Source organism: Lathamus discolor, chromosome 8 (assembly GCF_037157495.1).
Source record: "Lathamus discolor isolate bLatDis1 chromosome 8, bLatDis1.hap1, whole genome shotgun sequence".
In the NCBI taxonomy this organism is placed as follows: domain Eukaryota; kingdom Metazoa; phylum Chordata; class Aves; order Psittaciformes; family Psittacidae; genus Lathamus; species Lathamus discolor.
The window spans coordinates 16,897,697-16,917,110 of record NC_088891.1 but is presented as its reverse complement, the minus strand read 5'-3'; the positions used below and the strand labels follow the sequence as shown (position 1 = coordinate 16,917,110).

General features: G+C 41.3%; 1 protein-coding gene across 1 annotated transcript in view; it reads right to left on the bottom strand.

Moving 5' to 3' along the window:
- Positions 1-6,826: 6,826 nt before the first annotated feature.
- Positions 6,827-19,414, bottom strand: part of KLF13 (KLF transcription factor 13) — a 28,252-nt gene continuing 15,664 nt past the window's right edge. The window contains exon 2 of the mRNA XM_065688107.1: positions 6,827-12,521. Coding sequence (XP_065544179.1) covers positions 12,229-12,521 — 293 coding nt within the window. The 3' untranslated portion in view covers positions 6,827-12,228. The remainder of the gene's footprint in view (positions 12,522-19,414) is intronic.

The following is a 19,414-nucleotide window of genomic DNA, read 5'->3' as shown; positions in this document are numbered from 1 at the left end:
TGAACAACTGGTACCAGTTAACAGCCATCTCCCGCTGTGGGGATGCAAGAAACGGTGTTGGGATGACATAACACAGCATAGAAACCTGGTGATAGATGCTTGTTTGTAATAGCATATAGTGCTAACTGAGCTCCTGGGGCTGGAGAGATGCCTAAAGAATTCCTAGTCTCACTCTGTTGTGCCCCATGTTACACCTGCAAGGTGAAAAAACTGTTTTTCTGCACAGATAAATGTCCCATCGCCCTGTTCCCTCAAGAAGGTCATAGAACCATCTGAGTAAAAAAACCATGGTTCTCAGAGCTGTGCACAGTAATACTGAATTTACTTTCTTCATTCTACAGCAGATCGTCTCCAGGGTGCTCACAAAAGTTGAAAACTGTTGGAGGGACTGGAATGAAAGCAAGACAGACCCGAGCATCCATACCTCTTGTGCAAGATGCAACTGCATGTAAGTCATGGTATTGTAATTCAAGGGATGTTTGGGGTTTTTAAGTAAAATTAATTAGACTTCATCTGCCAATTGTAATAATGAACTAATGATTAATTAACTTAATGATTGTTCAATTCAGGTGAGTAGGAAGGAAGTGGAGCAAATGGCAGTGGCTAGTTTAGGACTCAGTTAATGCATTTTAATTATTACATATGTGAGTATATTTACTGCTTAGGTGCTTATGGGTAACGTTCAAATGCCATAATTTCTGTGAACAGAGAAGAATCATGAGTTTAATTTGGTATCAGCGTCAGTTGTAAAATCTGTTACTGACTTCTCATCTTCTGCACAGTATTCCAGGTAACTCCCCCGCAGTTTCTATACGGGGCATGACGTGCTGTGGTATGGAACACCCCTTCAGCTAGTTTGGGTCAGGTGTCCTGTTTTCTGCTTCCTCCCAGCTTCTTGTGTCCCTCCTCACTGGCAGAGTATGAGAGACTGAAAAGGCCTTGATCAGGGCATGTGCTACTCAGAAACAACTAAAACGTCAGTGTATTATCAGCATTGCTCTCAGACTAAAGCCAAAACACAGCACTGCACCAGCTAGGAGGAGAAAAATAACTGTTACAGGTGAACCCAGGACACTGGGATTTAATACAGTAACCAATGCTTTGCAGAATTAATTAGGTTAATACATTACCAAGCATGTTACAAATTTGCCACCTGAACTAAAGAATTAGTAGGGTCAAGAGAGGATATGTGTGAGAGCACATCCTGCAGCTCTAAGGGAGGACTGTGCTGACAGGCAGGCAGGGCTAATTCTGCTTCAGTGTCCAGATCGTTCCTCTGGAGCAGGCTCTGGGTAAGGAGGAAAGCACTCGTCCTGTGCTCACGTCAGCAACCTGTGTGTGTCTGTGAGGTACCCACACATGTTGATGGCAATGGCCGTTGTTAGGTACATGTCACCTAGGAGCTGGATGAACTCACAAGCAGAAGATAACTAAGGAAAGGGCTTAATTCTTCTATAGGCAATGGTAACATGAACGTTGATAGATGACTGTCATAAGGCTGAGGGATGTGAATCTAAACAACTGCTGTTAGTAAAATAATGGCTGAATTTTGAAAGCATTGCACATACTGTTCCATCACGTTTTTGGCTCCCATATCCAAGAGGGTGGGTTTTTTTCTAAGAACCTCCCATCTTAGTTCATGATTTTCTGGCCCTGTTCTTCAGGCACTCTATTTTAAGGGCCTGGCAAGGGTGCTCAGTAACTTGGCTGTGATTTTTCTCTCACTGCCTGATGCCATGCACAGGACTGGGCAGAGCCTGTGCCAGTTGTGCTGGAGGTCCCATCCAGCCCCTCCCAAAGCAGAGGAGCTGGGAGCCTCAGCACAGCTCAGGGCTACACAAAAGCAGCCAGAGTACAGCTGTGATTTAAAGCTGGGCATTCAGCTGTGCTTCATTCCTGTTTAGTAACAGTTAAGTGGTGAAGCACTGTCTTCTTCAAATGCCTCCCCTCTCTTACCCAATACCATGTAATATGCAATTTTTACAGTAATCTGTAGCATATTTTTATTCCTGAAATATGACCCCTCCTTTTCAGTTGTCTTTAATCACAGCAATTTTGTGGAGTCCAAATTTTCCATTCTTGGGCTTAAAGATTTATTTTTTTTTCCTTATTTCCTTCAGTATTAATTATCCCTCCTAAAAATAGACAGGCAGAGCCCAAAAATACCCAGTGGAGCCCTAACGGAAGGTTTCTTACAGTGAAGCCAACAGCCAGGCATGATTTATTCACCCAGCCCCGTTGTTTGTGCAGCCCCACCCTCCACAGGGTTCCTGTTTCCTGGGCTTGCCTCTGTTCGCTCACCCGGGTTACCCAGTATTGCTGCATGTGAGGGCATGGTAAGGGGAAGCCATTCACCAGCGGGTCTTCAGGAAAGCTGGGGTGCCCGGCGGCTGCTTCCAAACCCTCAGCCTCTGCGAGCGACTCCTCTCCCGTGGGGCGGGAGGTGGATGTAGGTGCGTTCTTCTGAGGGGTCTGCCGCCAGCCCTGCCTGCTGCCCAGGGGCACGGGCATCCCCCTTGGCCCTGGTCCCATGACCAGGGCTCGCTGCTGCGGCCGGGAGCGATTCGCAGTCCTGCACAAACCTTTCTTCCTCCTGTCAAGTCATCCCGTTCCTCCCAGCAGGCTGCAGATGGCCTCCCGGGGTGGGAAAGCTGGGGACTGGCTTTATGAATCCCAAGTTAACAAAAAGGCTGCGTGTTAAACCAAACCTGCAAGGATGTGACAACCTCATGGGCCCTTGTTGTCTGTGACAGCAAAGGGTTTGAGAGTTCTCAATGCGCAACAGAGAAAACGGACTCATCTCAGGTCTGACGCGGTGATCCTGTGTTTTGGCGCAGGAAGTCATGATGCAGCCTGGCGTGGGGCCAGCCCCGTGCGGGGGTGCCATCTCATTACTCCGTTCTGGGAACATAGTTGTGATGTTGATTTTAGCTGTATGTGAGCTTCCAAGTGTGGCGTTTTGAGAGCCCCAGACTGATATCTTCTTGCAGAAGGGGGGGGCATAAGGCTTTGAGAGAAAATTTACAGGGTCTTTGAAGTGCAGAGCTTTGAAGTTCATGAAAGGTAGCAAATGCCTGTTGCAGTTCATGGTCTGCGGAGAATCTGGAGGGTAAGACTTTAAACCAAAGAGAGCGAGTAACGTATCTACAAGTAACAGACCGGGGAAGTGTGGCTTTCTTTTTTTACCTGTTTATGTAGTGGAAGGTGAGCTGGGTTCAGATGTGTGTACCAAACAACACTGTTGGGCTGTTCCCAGCTTTTCTTCCACTGGGAGGCTCTGAGTGTGCTCAGACTGCTGACATGAAACGCGTGTGGTGGAAGGGGGAGGGAGGAATTCTCTCTTCCCGTTGCTATTGTGTTTTATTATGTTTTGTGTCTGTTCAGTTTGTCTCCAGGATCAGAGAAATGACTCAGAAAGTTATTTCCACAATAGCAGAGCATGGGAAAACACAAACATTGGTCTCTTAAAGACACACAGTCCTGTTTATTACACACCGACATGCCTTACCTTCTAGTCTGTTGGAAATACTACCTGAGCAACCTTACGCCTTTCTCTAGACCCCCATTTGGATTTTGCACCTTATGCCTTTCTTTTTGTATTAGAAAATGACATGAAATTGCCCTACCCTATACTTCTTTCTCATTTTTCTGTACTTACCTTCCCCTGCTTTACCATACCTTGCCTTTCGTCTGTTTGCCACAGTTGTAAATCTCATTCCTCTTACTGTGCTGCCATACACCTGAACCTCTCTCTAACCAGCACCATCTCTCTGGTCCTTCAACTGGCCCATTTTTCTTAGTGGTGTTCTCTCATTCACCCACTGGAACCTTCCCTCTGGGCGATCCCCACTTGTACCTGGCAGGCCTTGGGAAGGGCACTTGGGCTGGCTCTCAACAAGCCAGCTTGGGCACTGTAAGCCTGTGCGACCCTTTGGCATGTACCTAACAAGTTCTAATGCAGCAGGCTCAGACCTGCTGCAATGTGCTCAGGCAGGCACATTTAGCCATTGATGCAGAGAAGAAACATCAGCTCAGCAGAAACCTGCTAGCAGCAGCATCTTAGAGCCCTTCTTAGCCCAGTCCCTGATGCCACTACTCTTTTCCTGTTGAACATTTGCTCCAGCCAGCGGAAACCAAAGATTAAATCAAGCTCCTGCCAGTGCCAACCCGGTAAGACAGGTCAATCCTTTATTTGCAATTACAGTGCAGCAGCAATTACGCTCCAGAGCTGTTTTCTCCTGGTGAGGCAGTCTCATTGCTAAGCTCAGTGTTTAGGTTTTGTTAGCAGACCTTTGGGGACTGATCTTGCCTAAAACCCCTCTCAGGTTTTCTCAGATCTCTCTTGTTCACTCTTCTAATACTTGATTTTCTCCAGACTTGTATAATGCAAACTTGTTCTCTGAGTTGCCCGAAGCACAAATCTGGCTCTCAATGCTTCCCTCTTCCCCTCTTGCTGCTCAGATGTCTGGGCATCCGGACTCCCCTCCCTTGTCTGGAGCATGGATTGAGAAATCTATTAAAATAATCCCTCGCTCTTTATACTGTTTGCTTGCCAGCAGTGCATTGTAGCTAGACAGACATGTGGGCCTGCCTGCTTGAATCACTGTTTGACTTAGCTTCCTCCTCTACTGCTCTTGGAAAAGATGATGCAGTTTCTGGTCATCTTCAGAGGTGCTGCCTGGCAGCCCCGTATGTACTGTGGTGCAGTATGAGCCTTTCTGGTCAGCTGCTGGGAATACTGGGCATGGCTCTTTGTCCTCTCCTCTTTTTTGTTTCAATCTCCATCTTCTCTCACTTTTTTCTCTGTTTCTGTGACTGTATTTATATTTATGGCACTTTAACCTCTTGCAGTCAAACAGCAAAGCATGGCACGGGTGTGGTTCCTTGAATAGCTGGGGTAGTGAGCCTGAAGGGGACTGCTTTGAAGCCAGAAATTATACACAGGTCAGTGTAAATAGGAAGATCCCATCCTAATTCCAGCAGTAATATTGCTTCTTTTTCTGAACTGATGGTCCAGTGCCAAGTCTGTGACCATTTCATGGCAAATGCTGAGTCACAGGCGAAACAGAAACCCATACATTTAGCAACCCGAGAGAAGAAGTTTCTTTTGAAGGTGAGAATGTGTGAACCTACATGTTTCAGAGAGTGTGGGTGTCTGGGTGGGGAGGCACATAACATTACAGTTCCAAGGCAACAACTCCATACTTAAACTGAAAAAGAAGCGTATCCTTTTGGAAGGATTTCTCTTTTCTTCTAGAAAGGTTAGAAAACAGTCTTTGACTGCTCTTTGGTTATCAGACGTAAGATGGATCCTTCATGTAGGAAGACTTCAGAAATGCTACTCTTCAGGGCCTATTTTCACGAACAAAACAGTGTTGAGAAGTGATGTGTAAGCTGTATTTTCAAGATACTTCAGACTCATTCCTTCACACAGAAGAGGAGCAAGAGTCTGTATCAGCTTTCTCCAGCATCAGTGAAAAACACTCCACCACCTTCCCCCCCAGTACAAACACTGAATTCAGGCAGAGCAACTGGCTGGAAGACCTGGCAGTGGCAGAAGCCAGACATGTCATACTAACCCTTTCCATAGGAACCAACTAGCAAAAAGCAACCAGACTTCTACAGCAGCTAGAACAGAAAGCCTAACCTGTCTGTTCAAGTGTGAAAACTGAATGGGGTGACAAGGACATCTGGGGAAGCATTAGGGGAAAGACTGCCAGGTGATGTTAGTTACTTCAGTGGATCTGAAATGTAAGAGTTCAACAAACAGACTGATACACAAGGTCTGCAAGGGAACTTCTGCTCACTCAGGTATTAGATGGTTTACCAGGATTTTTGCTCGAGGACTTTCACAACCCAAATGCTTCAGAGAATCCCCTGCCTGAGATTCCCCAGTTCTAACACGGACATTGACAATAAGCAGGAAGAGCCCATGTCATGCTGATGTTAGTAGCAGAGAGTGAAACTCTCTTCACCTGTGGCTTTCTGCTGGACAAGAGCATTTTGACTTGTATTACAGTGAGGGCTCACCAATAGTTAGGGCAATCCACTGCACACGCACAGAGACTGTTACGCTCAGATAACAAGCCCTTAGATACTGCAATAGCACAGTTAAGCGTTCTGTTACTTAGTGAGCTATAAAATAGCAGTTGATCACAGACACATACAGATGTACAAGCGAATGGCACATGGGCAGATAATGAACAGTGCCGGCAGTTCAACACTGCAGTGGGGAAACCTGCAATTAAAGATAATGGCTCTCTAAGTTATGTGCTCTGAAAAGTTTCCATGACCCCTGCAAAAGAAAATATACTCATTTTAAAGTAATTCCCACAACTGGATGTTTTAGCTGTCCTCTTCCAATAGTAATCCACCATTTTAAATTATTTTTGCAAACAGTTAGACTGTTCTATAGACATACATTCATCCTAGGGTACAGAATTGTCTTCCTGGGAGGGTGGCGGTGCTTTCAAAGGAGGATAATCTGCCATTGCCTCGTGTCTCTGAGAAAGTCACTCAAATCTCTTCTGTTTCAATTTCCTCATCTTTAATATTAGGCAAAAGCGTTTCAGCGTGCTGTGAGATGAAATTACTGCTGTTTGGATGGGACACTGCTACTTGCAGAGACAGTATCAGAAATTTGCAAACAGCTGAGCTTTGAAAGAATGTATGGTTGGCTCTCTGACGTTGAACTCATGCATATTAATCCCATAACCATCCTGTAAAGAAAAACAGTCTATGCCAGCTTTGAGAAAATAGTTTCACTGTGCAACTGTAAAATACTGCTTAAAGCAGAGAGTACAAAACACACCACAGAAACTTTCAGTGATTAAAAAATAGATCCCATTTTAAACAACAGCACAGGGTGAAATTTAAACAAACATATCACACAAGGTATCAAGCCTCAAACAAACAGCAGAAATATTAACAATTGATGCTTTTTAACTGAGACATAGAGAAGGAAATTAGGTATTTCATAGTTATGTTTTATTTTGGGAAATGTAAACGTCACTAACCATGCATACAAGTTAAGACGATATTTTACAGCTGTTAATTTTCTTCCTTTTATGTTTTTTTTCCCTTCTTTGCTGTTGTTGCATAGGACATTATCACAATATATAATCTATGTGGTACAAAATACATAAAAAGTTATAGCAGAGCAAGAATAGATGAACGTATAACTGTACAACTGTAATACTTCAATGTAGTGATTTAAAGAGTTGCAAAGTGACCCAAGGAAGCATTCATCTGCTGCTGATAAAACTGTACAGGTGAAGATGACATGGCAACATCACAGTTCACCAAAGCTGGAAGTACATATGTAAACCCATGCACATTTACTGGCACATATATTCCTGTCACCCACACAGGCATGTGCTTGTGAAGAAGCACACACATGCACGCACACACAACCTCAGAATATATATATAAACACGTAACTGCAGCTGTGACCAGAGATGGATCTCAACCACAAATCTCAAAACACAGGTTCACACTTTCCAAATGCAGTGGCATTTGGATCTAGGATTTTGGTTCAGCCCCATCACTAGTTCTAATGAAATGGATACCTATTTTTGCTCTGTAGACATCCCTTAATTATTTGGTGTGTAGTGTATACACACTGCTGTGTATTTATGTATACACAAACACACTGCTACTGGTGAACCCAAGACACAAATATACACATATATACATATTTTATATATGTGCATATGCTTATAAATCCATAGATATAGATATTTATATATAAAAACCCCTATACCACTGAACAGGCTTTTGCATTTTATAGTCTGGCTTATGGGGCAAACAAGTCTAATTCTGTTATTTTCTTCTGCCTAAGAAGATACAGCTTTATCCCAGAAGAGTTAAAAATACAGACGTTCATCATACCATTCACTGACACAGACTATATGTTAGCACCTAATGCACAAACGTGTGGTGTGATGGAGTAAAAGAGCACCTGAAAGTTGGTCTGTTTGCATTACCTTATGAAATTAGTAAATTAAATAGCAATGAAAAGGTAAGCTTAAAGTATGCAGAGTTCATTTTCCTTACTCTTTCTTCACAGACCATGTTCCCCAAAACAAAAATGCACTTCACACAGTACAGATTCTGCTGGAGAAAAGCAGTTGTGGCCGTGAATAGTGAGAAATAGGTAAGCTCCTTACACAGCCTCGTACTGCCTGGCTGCATGAACCATGGAAATCACTGAACAGCTGCACAGAGCGTAATGAGGTTTTAAAGGTGTACAGAGGCTCTCACAGCTGAAAGTTATTGCAAGGGTTAGTGCGGTGAAGAGGGCAGGATATGTACATGAGTTAGGTGTTACCATCAGAGACTTCTGATGACTTGCTATAAATACATACCTTTGCAGTTATGTAAACAGATAATATGTGTATATTATAAAAGCAAGGAACAACTAGTCTGCAGGTATAAACAATTCTCACAACAAAATCTAGCTGCCAGGAGTTTACCAGGACTGTTTTCTAAGAATCAGGATAAAAAAATGAATTTATGTGGCCATTAATGCACTTTAGGCCTTTGCAGAGCATGAGGTTAGTGGAAGGGGCAAATGAGCTTCTAAGAGGGTCTTTAGTTTCATTTGCATTGTGGTAGTGAAGTGATGATTTTCACTTGTACCCATTTTGTACAGCAAGGCAAATAAGCTCAACTTTTAGAGAGGAAGCTGGAGTAACACAAAAACTTTCAGGGCTTTCTTAGTAACAATAAACTTGGCTTTATATTCTGAAATCAAAAGGAAAATAAAATTAGGGTGATTTTGTAGTTTTTGGGGATTCACCTTAACAGATTGCATAGGAGAAGGAGGAAGCAGGAGGAGAGATGCACACTCCTCCAAATGGAGAGGACTGGGAAGAAATCTGCGCCTTGCCAGAGCAGCATTTCCTGAGTGTGCAGTGTTTTGTTGCTATGCCAGGAGACTGAGCTCACAGTGCTGGGTGAAACAACAGAAGGGTAAAAATCTGAGGTTAGTCTGGATAAGCATGCGGATTTCAAAACACCATTGGAGCTGTTCAAACTTCTCATATCTGTGAAGCACAGAATGGAGTCTTACCACCTTGCTAGTACTTCTGCTTCTTTCCTAGCATCCAGCAGATGTAGAAAACCCCAAACACTCTCTTTCCATATGGAAATATTAAGAGAAGTTTTGTTCACATTCAGTCTTGGAAACTACTAGTAGTTTGGAATTCATCATTTTATCCTTAAGCTATCATGTATCAAACATGTAATGAAACGAATTTGAAACTCTAGCTAGGATTTTAAAACACAGCAGTGTGACTGTCAGCTTTAAGACACTCTGAGGTACTTAAAGCTAAGGTGTAAATAAAAGTTTAACTGACAAATTTGAGTGAATTCCCTGAAAGTGCAGCAATGCTGCTATGCACAGGCTCAGCCTTCTCACTGGATAAACTGGAAATTTGACTTTGAACCCTTTTTTTTTTGGTTCAAACTTGGAGAATTATTAGTAGTTTTTCTGAGGAATACACATAAAATACTTAGTCTACTGTGTGAGCTGAAAATTACATAATTCTCATGTAACTCAGGACAGGTTGTCCCATAATCTCAGCACTAATAAAACCTGGTGCAAATATGCTTTCTCCAGGCTATTGAACCAAGTTGTCTGTAATACACCTACTGACTCACGCAGAGTTATTATGCCCTCAGTAAACAGACTAAAGTGGTTCCTCCTTTGCTAAAGAGTAAATGATGTTCTTGTTGGAAAAGATGATTTTACAACAAACTGAATTTAGAACATGCAGCCCATGATTTCTGCTGAAGTTCACCTTTTTATTTTGGTTGTGTTACTCCCATTCCTCTGTTAAGGTATAATGATAAATATGTTTATGACTTGTTTCAAAGTATGTGCACAAGACACAGCTGACCTGTAGAATTCCTTTAGCTAAATAGCTGAAATGCCTCTTTACTAGCTACAGCACAAGAGCACTTTTAGCAGTCACAGAAATGATTGGAATGTGAATTCCTGTTACCTGAATTGTATCAAGTTGTTGAAATTGTGTTATCTCAGTAGGTGACATTGTTTGAAAAGGAAAACAAGAAAAGAGGAAATCTATGGAGACAAGCAGGTCTGGCTTTCCCCTAACTCACAGTGGTCAGGCAACTCGTCACACGAACTCAACAATATTTGTTGTCTTGCAGTAAACCCCTTATGATGTGCTTTTGTTTTCTGTTAAACGAAACAGTAGAATTATGCCTTACATGACTTCCAATTCAAAAGGAAAAACTGTGGGTTTACAGAGGTGAAATCTGAAGCAAATGAGCATGAAAAAAAAAAAGCTAAAATATCTGCACTTTGAACTGTCTTTAAGTATTTATCCATACAACTAATAGAATGTGTAGTATTAGGAATAATGTAAATATTATGGAAGTACCTATGAAACTACGTGGAAATCTATATTAGCTTCTCACAGTTAATATACAGTACAATAAAAACTTGCAAAATTGGATCAATGCAAAGCAGCAAGTAAGATACAGGTTCATTTGGAATCTGGAGGCATTCACTTGATATCAAATGGCAGGTGTGGCGTAGGGAGTTTCTTTTCACCATGCTACACTTAACTGCATTCATACCCTACAGTAAAAACAAGGAAACCCAAAAAAGTCCAGTATCAAAAGGGCCTGAATTTATAATACACACCATCAGACACAGTGAAACCAAGGAAAGTGTATTTGCTGCCAGTGGGGTCTCCAGGACTTCACAATGCTCCTGGTCTTTTATTGTATTTTCTACCATAAAGAACATTAAAATCTACCTCCTAGAGCTCTATCGAGTGTCAAATGTTTGAAAGTTACAGAGAACTAGCCAAAGTCCCCTTCTTATTATTAAGCACTTTTTGGGAAATGACAGCACCTTACTTTATGCTGGTATGTGTATTTTTTGAGAAACTTGTAGTAGTGCTGAGCTAAAATGTTGTCATTTTCTTTTAAAACTTTAAAATGCGTATTTTATTTTTCCAGTCACAAGATACCTTATGATTTTCACTTCCTTTTATCAGTGCCAATGGTGGTGATGAAACGGGATACAGAAACTATGTCTTAACCAATCTGTCTTTCTAAGATACAGCTGTACAGTAGGTAAGTACCTTGATGAAAGTTTTGGTGGGCATAGGTTCAGTTACGCTGTTTCCACAGTTCATTAAAAAAGGAAAAAGAATCAAGAAGTCAGTGTGGTTTGATTTCTGTCTGCTTTGAATATTCTGTTGGTCCCATACTGAACAGGCAGTGCAGAGAGCTTACAACTTGGAGAGAGTGACAACAGAATGCCTCTGAGATTCCATGCCACCTTGCAATCAAAAGTTGCCCAGTGTAAAATGCTTCCTCGTGATTTAGGTTATTTATTTAAGGCATCTAATTTAGATTTCTTTTTTCTTAGAATTTTATCTAGCATGAAACAAACAAACAAGTTTGTCAACCTCACAGAGATTTTTGCAGTAGGAAGTTAGGTTTGGAGCATCTTCAGCATGAAGTGAAAAGATGGCTCACTATCAAAAGCATAGGCCAGCCTGAAGAAAGACAGGACTCCAGTTGGGACACTCCCCAATGTATGTAATCAGGAAAACAAGCAATGGAAGAGTCTGGTACGACATTCCAGTACTGGTTTGGGTTTTGTATTGTTTGTTTGTTTTTTTTTCCCCAGTGTGTGAAAGAACCTAACAAAAAGCTTCCGAGTGCAAATATATTTACAAAGTAAGGCTGCGGTTAGGGTGTGTCTTCATTGTAATTACTGTGTAATATAAATATCCATCCCTGAGAAAGGAGAAGGGGGACACAATCCAACACAGTTGATTTGTAAGTGTATGTATGCTCATGTTGTGCAATCAGGTCTTAAAAAACTACTTTGACACCTGAGGTGAATTAAGTGGGGATTTTTTTTTTTTTTTTTGGATTTTCTAATTTTCTTATAAAGAATAATCAAGAGGATCTGTAAATGGTTGCAAAATGTATGAAATATTGAGACAGCAGGAGTCATTAAGTGTAACATGTAAGTCTGTCCATGAGGTTAGAATAGCCACTTGTGTGGCTGGATAAAGAAAATTTGACTGGAAATTGCAGTGGGAGGCAGCTATTAAAACCAAAGGCAGGTGGGGAGCTGAGGAGGGGAAGCAACAGAGTTTTTTAAATGTGTGCAACACAAACAAAACTCCACATTAGGTATTAGAGGCAAAGTGCTGACATCCAGTGCAGGTAGGTCTAAGGAGAGCTGGCAGGGCTAATTGTTGGACTTGAGGCATCGGAGCGGCTGTAGTCACTGACAGACCCTGTTCTTGAGCTGCTTCCACTTCGCCTCTTGAGCATGCTTGGGTGGAAGTTGGCATGGCGGCGGGCATGCTTCGTGAGGTGGTCGCTGCGCATGAAGCGCTTCTCGCAGAGCGGACAGCTGAACTTCTTCTCTCCAGTGTGGGTGCGGTAGTGGCGGGCCAGCTCATCGGAACGAGCAAACTTCTTGTTACACCCTTGCCAGTTGCATTCAAAAGGCCGTTCACCTGCAGGAAGCAAACATGGCATGATCAGGAGGGATAGCATGTCATCCATGGGTAGGTTTTGTATGCAAAATTGAGAATAAAAAAATTGGGAGCAAGGTAGTTGGCACTTACTGGATGGAGAAAGTGGTACTATCTGCCAGAGAGGTGAACACTGGTATTCTAATCCATTAAAGAGTACTGTAAATCAAACTAGTGATACCTTATTTGATAAATGGATCTTCAGGGATGCTGGGCTCCTGATCCTTTCACAGATGTCACATTTCTTCTCTCTCGTAGTCTGTTGGACTTCCAGACTTTAAGAACATCTGTACTGAGCTCTCTGGAATGTTTGCTTATTCCTGAGCTATGACATTGTTTTTTGGTAAGGCAATGACCTTCAGATGTTTCTATTGCCCAAGTTAATTTTCTCTGGGTATGTTTTCATTACAAACGGGGTCAGCAATGTTCTTCACTAGAAGGACTGCCCCATGAAATGACTGCTCTCAGACAAGGAAGACAAGAGTTAACATGTAGTGTTTTGCTTCTGCTGTTGACAACACCATGAGGCACACCTTTTCTTCTGACTAGTTAGCATGGCATCAGCTACCTTTTTCTATATCCTGCATTTGGTAGCCTGCAGTAGGCATGACAGTCTGGTTCCTAAGGAGAGAAGAGGTTCTGGAGTGAGATTGTGCAAGATCTGTATCATCCAGTGTTAACAGTAAGGTGATGAAGGTATTGCACAACTTATCTCCCCCTCTCCTTACCGCACATCAGATCTGGATGAGAATAGTCTGGTTCCTACTCACTGCCTGATTTGATGTGTTGATGATGCGGGTGATGATTTGTGTGCTGGGCCAAAGAAACTGTGGACTTTCTTCCACTAGTTCTCTATTGTTCCCTTTTCTCCTCCTTCCTGGGAACAATTTTTTTGTCCTCAGTTGTCTCTAGTTTTGATTTGATACCTTCTTAGTAGTTGTCTTTAAGCACCTTGGCCAAATGCTTTCCTCCTCCATGCACTATCTGAAAGCTGGCATCACTCTGGTAGTGGTAATAAGTTCTCTAAAGTGCTTCCCAGCTTTGTGGAGGTTTGGCAATACCTCCTCAAAGAAAAGCTCTATTGTGAGGAGATGTGGGATACCTTGTGTACAGATAGGAGAATCATTATTATTCATAAAAGATTAGGACACAGTCTGGAACAAAGTTGCTGCAGGGTATTAATTAAGACAAGACCTAGCTGCCGCTCCAAAACCACATGTGGAAATTCAGCCTGTCATCAGCCTCATCTCTCAAACAGAAGGGATGTGGTTTTCTGTGCAGGTAGGTTATATAAATGTTCTTTTACGGGCAGCAAAGCAATCAACAAAATGAGAGATTATACGAAGTGATTGCCTAATCTCATTAGGGAACATGCGGCCACAGTTTGCATAAGCAGTAACCCATGGACATGTACTCAACAAAGAGCTTTCACCATTAACATGGCTGTACATAACACAGTGAAGATTTTGAGCTCCATCTTAGGCAATGCTGAAGGCAGGATTTTACCTTTATACAGTAAGGGCAGAATTTGCTGAAAATTGATGTGGAAATGTAATCAAACATCTTAAATATGACAGGAAACGCATCAAGCATGTGAATGTGTACATCAAGAGTCAGTGCTGCTCCTCAGCAGTGGGAGTATTTTTGTGCATCATGAGCATTCCTAGCAGGTCTCAAAGAGAGGAAAGTCTCCAAGAGATAAAGATGCTTGAAAATAACTGAATCAAAAAGCAGCTCAGGCTTCTTTCCTCTTCAGAGAGGCAGGCAAGAGATGTTCTTAAGAGATAAGGAATATTGCAAATTGTTATTATTTTACAGTTTTAAATAGGTTTGGATTTCCATGTTCCAAATCCCACCGAACCGTAACCTTTCTAGCTCCTCTGTCAAAGCACATGGCATCACGTGTTAATTGTCACACAAGCTGATGGAAAGACATCACATTTGAGAATTCAATTCAACTGGTCTTAACTGAAAATTACACAAGCAAGAACATTTTTGGCTTCTTCCTGAACTCCACCCAGTCCAAACAAAAAAATATGTGGAAAGCTGCATTGAGAAACTTTGAGTGCTCACTGAGTAAAAGTGCATGAGATCTACAGGTACGCTGACTTCCCAATTCATATCCATGGCGTAAGACCTAGCTGCTCATGCTGCTTACATGTCTGCCAGAGCAGACCACCAAAGGAACTACATAGTTGCCTGGGCTATAGAAGCAGCATTAAAAAATGCACCTCTCTTCTCTCGGAAAGGATTCAGAAGCAAGCAGAGCCAGTCAGTTCTTACGATATATAAAGGTCCTTTGTATTATATATATTCAGACAACTGCATGTAGTTATCTGAGGCAAAAACTACAGAGATGGTGAAACCAGATGTGATGTCTACTGAGCTTCATTTGTACCATATTTTTGGTGCACTCTAGACTTTACCCCAATCCACACATAGTTGTAAGGACTCCTTTCCTGTGTAAGTGACACTCCTGTGCAGACCCTGGAGTAATCTGCTTTCTGTTTCACCACTTCATCTGTATGATATCCATCATTTGAATAGCCATAAAAAAGGATACTAAGTACTGTGTAGGCTTAAGCATGCTTAAAAAATAGCCTAATAATGACTGCAATGCTAAATCAGGTTGAGACACCTGTAATGCCAACCATTTGCAGGACTGCAAAGCAAAGATTTGCAAGCAATTGTATCTGAACAGTTTGAATGTGATATCCACTACCCTACAGATTACAGTATTATTAAGTCAAGCCATGTATTGGGATCTGTTTTTTTTCTATTTAACTCATGTAATAGCTCTGCACATTATGTTAGCATCTTCAAGCATATGCCAAGTAACGAAGAAATCTCTGTACTGGGAATTCCACAAGTGCCTACAAAACCAGAAACAGTAAGCCAGAGACAATTTTCTGTGATCTTAAATCTGTTCTGCTGCTTTGCAGAACAGTATTGTACGTTGTTATGAAAACAGACTAGAAACCTGAACATGCCACTGTGTGCTATTCTTATGTTTCTCCGTTTTCAGATATGTAATTAAGGGTATATTTGGAAACACAGATCAGCAGACTGGGTGGGGAGGATGAGGGGCAGACAGTTAAATAGAGATGTGACTGAGGCAGCTTCCCTCCAAGAGAGGAAATGCTATCCTGGGGAAAAAACATTCAGCCAAGCAGACTGGGTTTCTTGACAGTGGCTGTTATTTAAAAGAAAAAAAAAAAAAAAAAGAGAGAAAAGGTCATCCTTCAGTAGCATTGATATGTATGTACACATATTTTCACTTCTGTTATTCTCTTGTTTATGAACAAGCCCTTCTGCATAGCCAAAAAGAAGCCCCTAACCTGAGTGAGAGAAAATAGTGCATAGCTGATGGTAGATGAATAATGGTTTATTTATCAAGTATTTAAAAAGGGATCAAAAAATTTCAAAGCCTTATAATTCCAAGTTCCCGGAAGTGGAAACCAGTTAGTTTTAAATTAATGGTTTTGGGGGTGACATTTCATAAACAATGAAGCCAAATACAATCATGTTTTTTGCAACAGCTCTCGAATGCCTCAGCAACCATCACCCATATCTAACAGAGGTAGCAAATTCAGCAATATTAAGCTTGACTAGATCCAGGAGAATGAGGAAGTTTTAGTAATGTTCTCAGTGAAAAGAAGAGTTACAGGGTATACTGGACTGTAACTAGACATCAGAAACCCAATAATGGGAATGTGGCATGAACGCCCAAATCCAAGAAAAGTTTCAGTCAATGTTCGTATGTTACTAGATGCTGGGACATAACACTTCCTAAGCCCCTTGGACAGGCAGCACACAAGAATGAGGTTGCATTAGTACCTGGTAATACAGAAGCATGTGTTCCTGCTATTTTCACTATCTGTGATCACATCTTTTTTTAGGAACTGGAGTTCTCAGTTTCCAGCAGACACAGACTCAGGCATCAAGTACAAACTCACTTTAAACTCTGGGTATCTTTATTTAACAACTCCAGTCATTGAATTGATAAATGACTGGATCTTACGTTTTCTGTGGGCACAGGAAACTACTGAGTAGGAGCTACAACAGTGACCATTAATATCCATTCTTTAAATCCTGGGTTTATTTTCTGTACCTTAACATTTTCACTGAGTTATTTAGACATACAGGAATATTTCTTGAAAGGGAAATTTCAAGCGGCAAGTTTACATTTTAAGTTAATATGTGTTACTGTTTGCTTTGTAAGTACTTGTGTTGCTCCATCTGGGAGCACAGATTACACCATGTGACCTCTCCACACAACCACAGCTAACAAGAACACCTCAAATAGCAAATGATGAACACACCTCAAGGTACCAGAATGGTAACGGCTCCAATACCAAAGACATGTAAGTTGTGCAAAATTCATCACCTAGCCTTATCTACAGCCAGGTCCACCCGAGCACCAAAATAACTGATGTGGTTTATCCCATGCAGCTATCTGATCCTTCCAAAAAATATCACCGCTCACTTCCACCATAATGGAAACAATCTTTGGGGGGGGGGGGGGTGTTTGTATTGAGCAGATTACATTCTATCAGTTCTGTTCTAGGCCTTTATTTCAAACTTATTCAATAGTACTGTCTACTTTACTGTATTTTTATCAGCCACATTTTATTTGCTTCTCTGTTGTCAAGGCAGAATCATTCTAGCTTTTTACGCTTTTTGGGGTTTTTTCCAGGATGCTCCATCACGTAATCTTTCTACTGCTTAAAATATGCATTCCATGGCTTTACTGAATCCCCTTTCAAACTGGGATGCCCAAGCTGAACTGCTCTATCTGTGTTTCTATAGCTTAGCACCTTAAAACTTCCCATGTGTTTTATCCTAAATTTTTGCACAGTGAATTAAGAATCTCCAATTTGAACTGCAGAAGAATTCAGCAAACCAAGAAGCCCATAGTAATTTAGTTTTTGGTTGAATAGAATGTTCTGCTTCATTTGGGATGTTTTTTTAAACACTGTTTTAATTCCTTTAGCTCTGGGGACAACTTCAACACAATGACATATAGTGCTCCCTAATAAAGAAATGCAAAATTTTTAATATTCCTTACTAACATTCCTTGGCAGCCTTCCCTCCATGAAGACCGGGTGCCTGACATCTTTTATTAGGTGACTTCCACTGGACTCTCCATGTTTATAAGCACATGAGATTTTCAAAGACAGCCAACAGGGGTAGCTTAACCAGGCAAGTGTAATGACTCCGAAAGCCTGTTCTCTCCTTCACACAAGAAATCTTGGAATAGATTTTAGATCTATGCTGAGCACGCGACTGAGAATTTGTCCTCTAGCATTGCAGTGTGGCCCAAGGAGTCTTTGGTGATTCCCTACAGCATCTTAAGTACAAGAAACATATTTTCCGGTGTTATGCTTTGGTTTCCTTGTAATTTGTCCTCCTAAGTAATTTTGCAAACTGCTGGTAGCTGATGCCTTCAAAAAGTACAAAAATGCACTGCTGGCAATGCAAAGAAGCAACCAACCCAAAGTCCATGACAAAAAGGTCAAGTACATTATGTTTACTATGATCTTCTCTGGAGTGTTACAGTTTAAAGTGTACAGATACATAGTGAGTTATATTTGGTTTTCTTCTATGTTTATGTTGTAATCTCTCTCTCTTTCTCTCTGCTAAAGAGTACTCCAAAAATTAGATAATCCTGCTGAACAATTGAGATATTAAATTCTTTCCCATCATCAATTGAAGACCATAAAGTCATTAAAAAAGCCTTCAGGAATGCCATGGTTTGAAATTCACATCTGTGTTTGTAGACCTGAGCACCGAGAGTCTGATGCTGCTTGTTTTACTGTACCCTTGTAGTAAGATACATAAAACTTGTCATCACTAATATCAGGTTTTCTCCTGTGTAGTTTGTCACTTCCTGGTTTCTGAAGAGTTCATCCTTTATCTCTTCTCCCTTCCTTACACAACCCCTCCCTGTCTTATATGTTCCTTCCTCTTTTGCAGCTACAAAAAAGGCGTTGTGCTATGTCAGGCTTGTGAAGCTCTGAATTCAGTTATACAGCCTACATCAAAACTGAGACTGTGTAAACAGTTACCTTTGTGTATACTGAATATATTGAAGAGCTTTTCTCTTGAAATACAATCGCATACAAAATCACTAAGGTGAGTTTAGCCATCAAGATTCCTTCCTTTCATGATGTGGTCCAGATACATAGACACAAATCTTTGAAATACATACTCTCTGTTAGAAGTAACGGAAGTATTTAAAGCTACGTGAGCAAAGAGGCTGAATTAGTTGAAAAAAAACACTGAACCAAAGGCAATTTTATAACTTGCTGTATAGTTAATTAACCTTAATCCTATGCTTACCACTTAGGTAAGAATGACTCCATTTGATGCATCAGTAGAATCCAGTGGAATAGAAAAGCCAGCAGAAAGGCAACTCTGAAATTACAGGCTGAGAAAGTGAAAGTGAGGGAACAGAGATGTGTGTAATCTGAAAAACACTCCTATGGTTTAGAGATTCCTCATCATCAATGTGAGAAAGGAGGCTGGCCATTAAAACCTCTATTGTGAATAGAAATTAAACGAAAAAAACCTCTGTAAATAGAGCCTCTAAACACATGGGGCGGGGGGGGGGGGGATTTTTTTTCCTTTTCCATTTGTCAATCACACTTTTTAATAAATATACTTCAGAATAATACTGGGATTGCAAAATCAAAAAATCTAAGTGCTAATCAGCAAATCTGACCTATTGCATCAGCCCAGTAAAGGAATTCCAGCCTAGAATTCTTGCTTTGAGCCAAAAACTGGTTGTTTAAGGGGCTTTCTTAATTTTTACATAGAAAGCTGTGTCTTCAGCATAGGTCAGAGAAGTCTGGCTTCTTACAACATAACAGAGA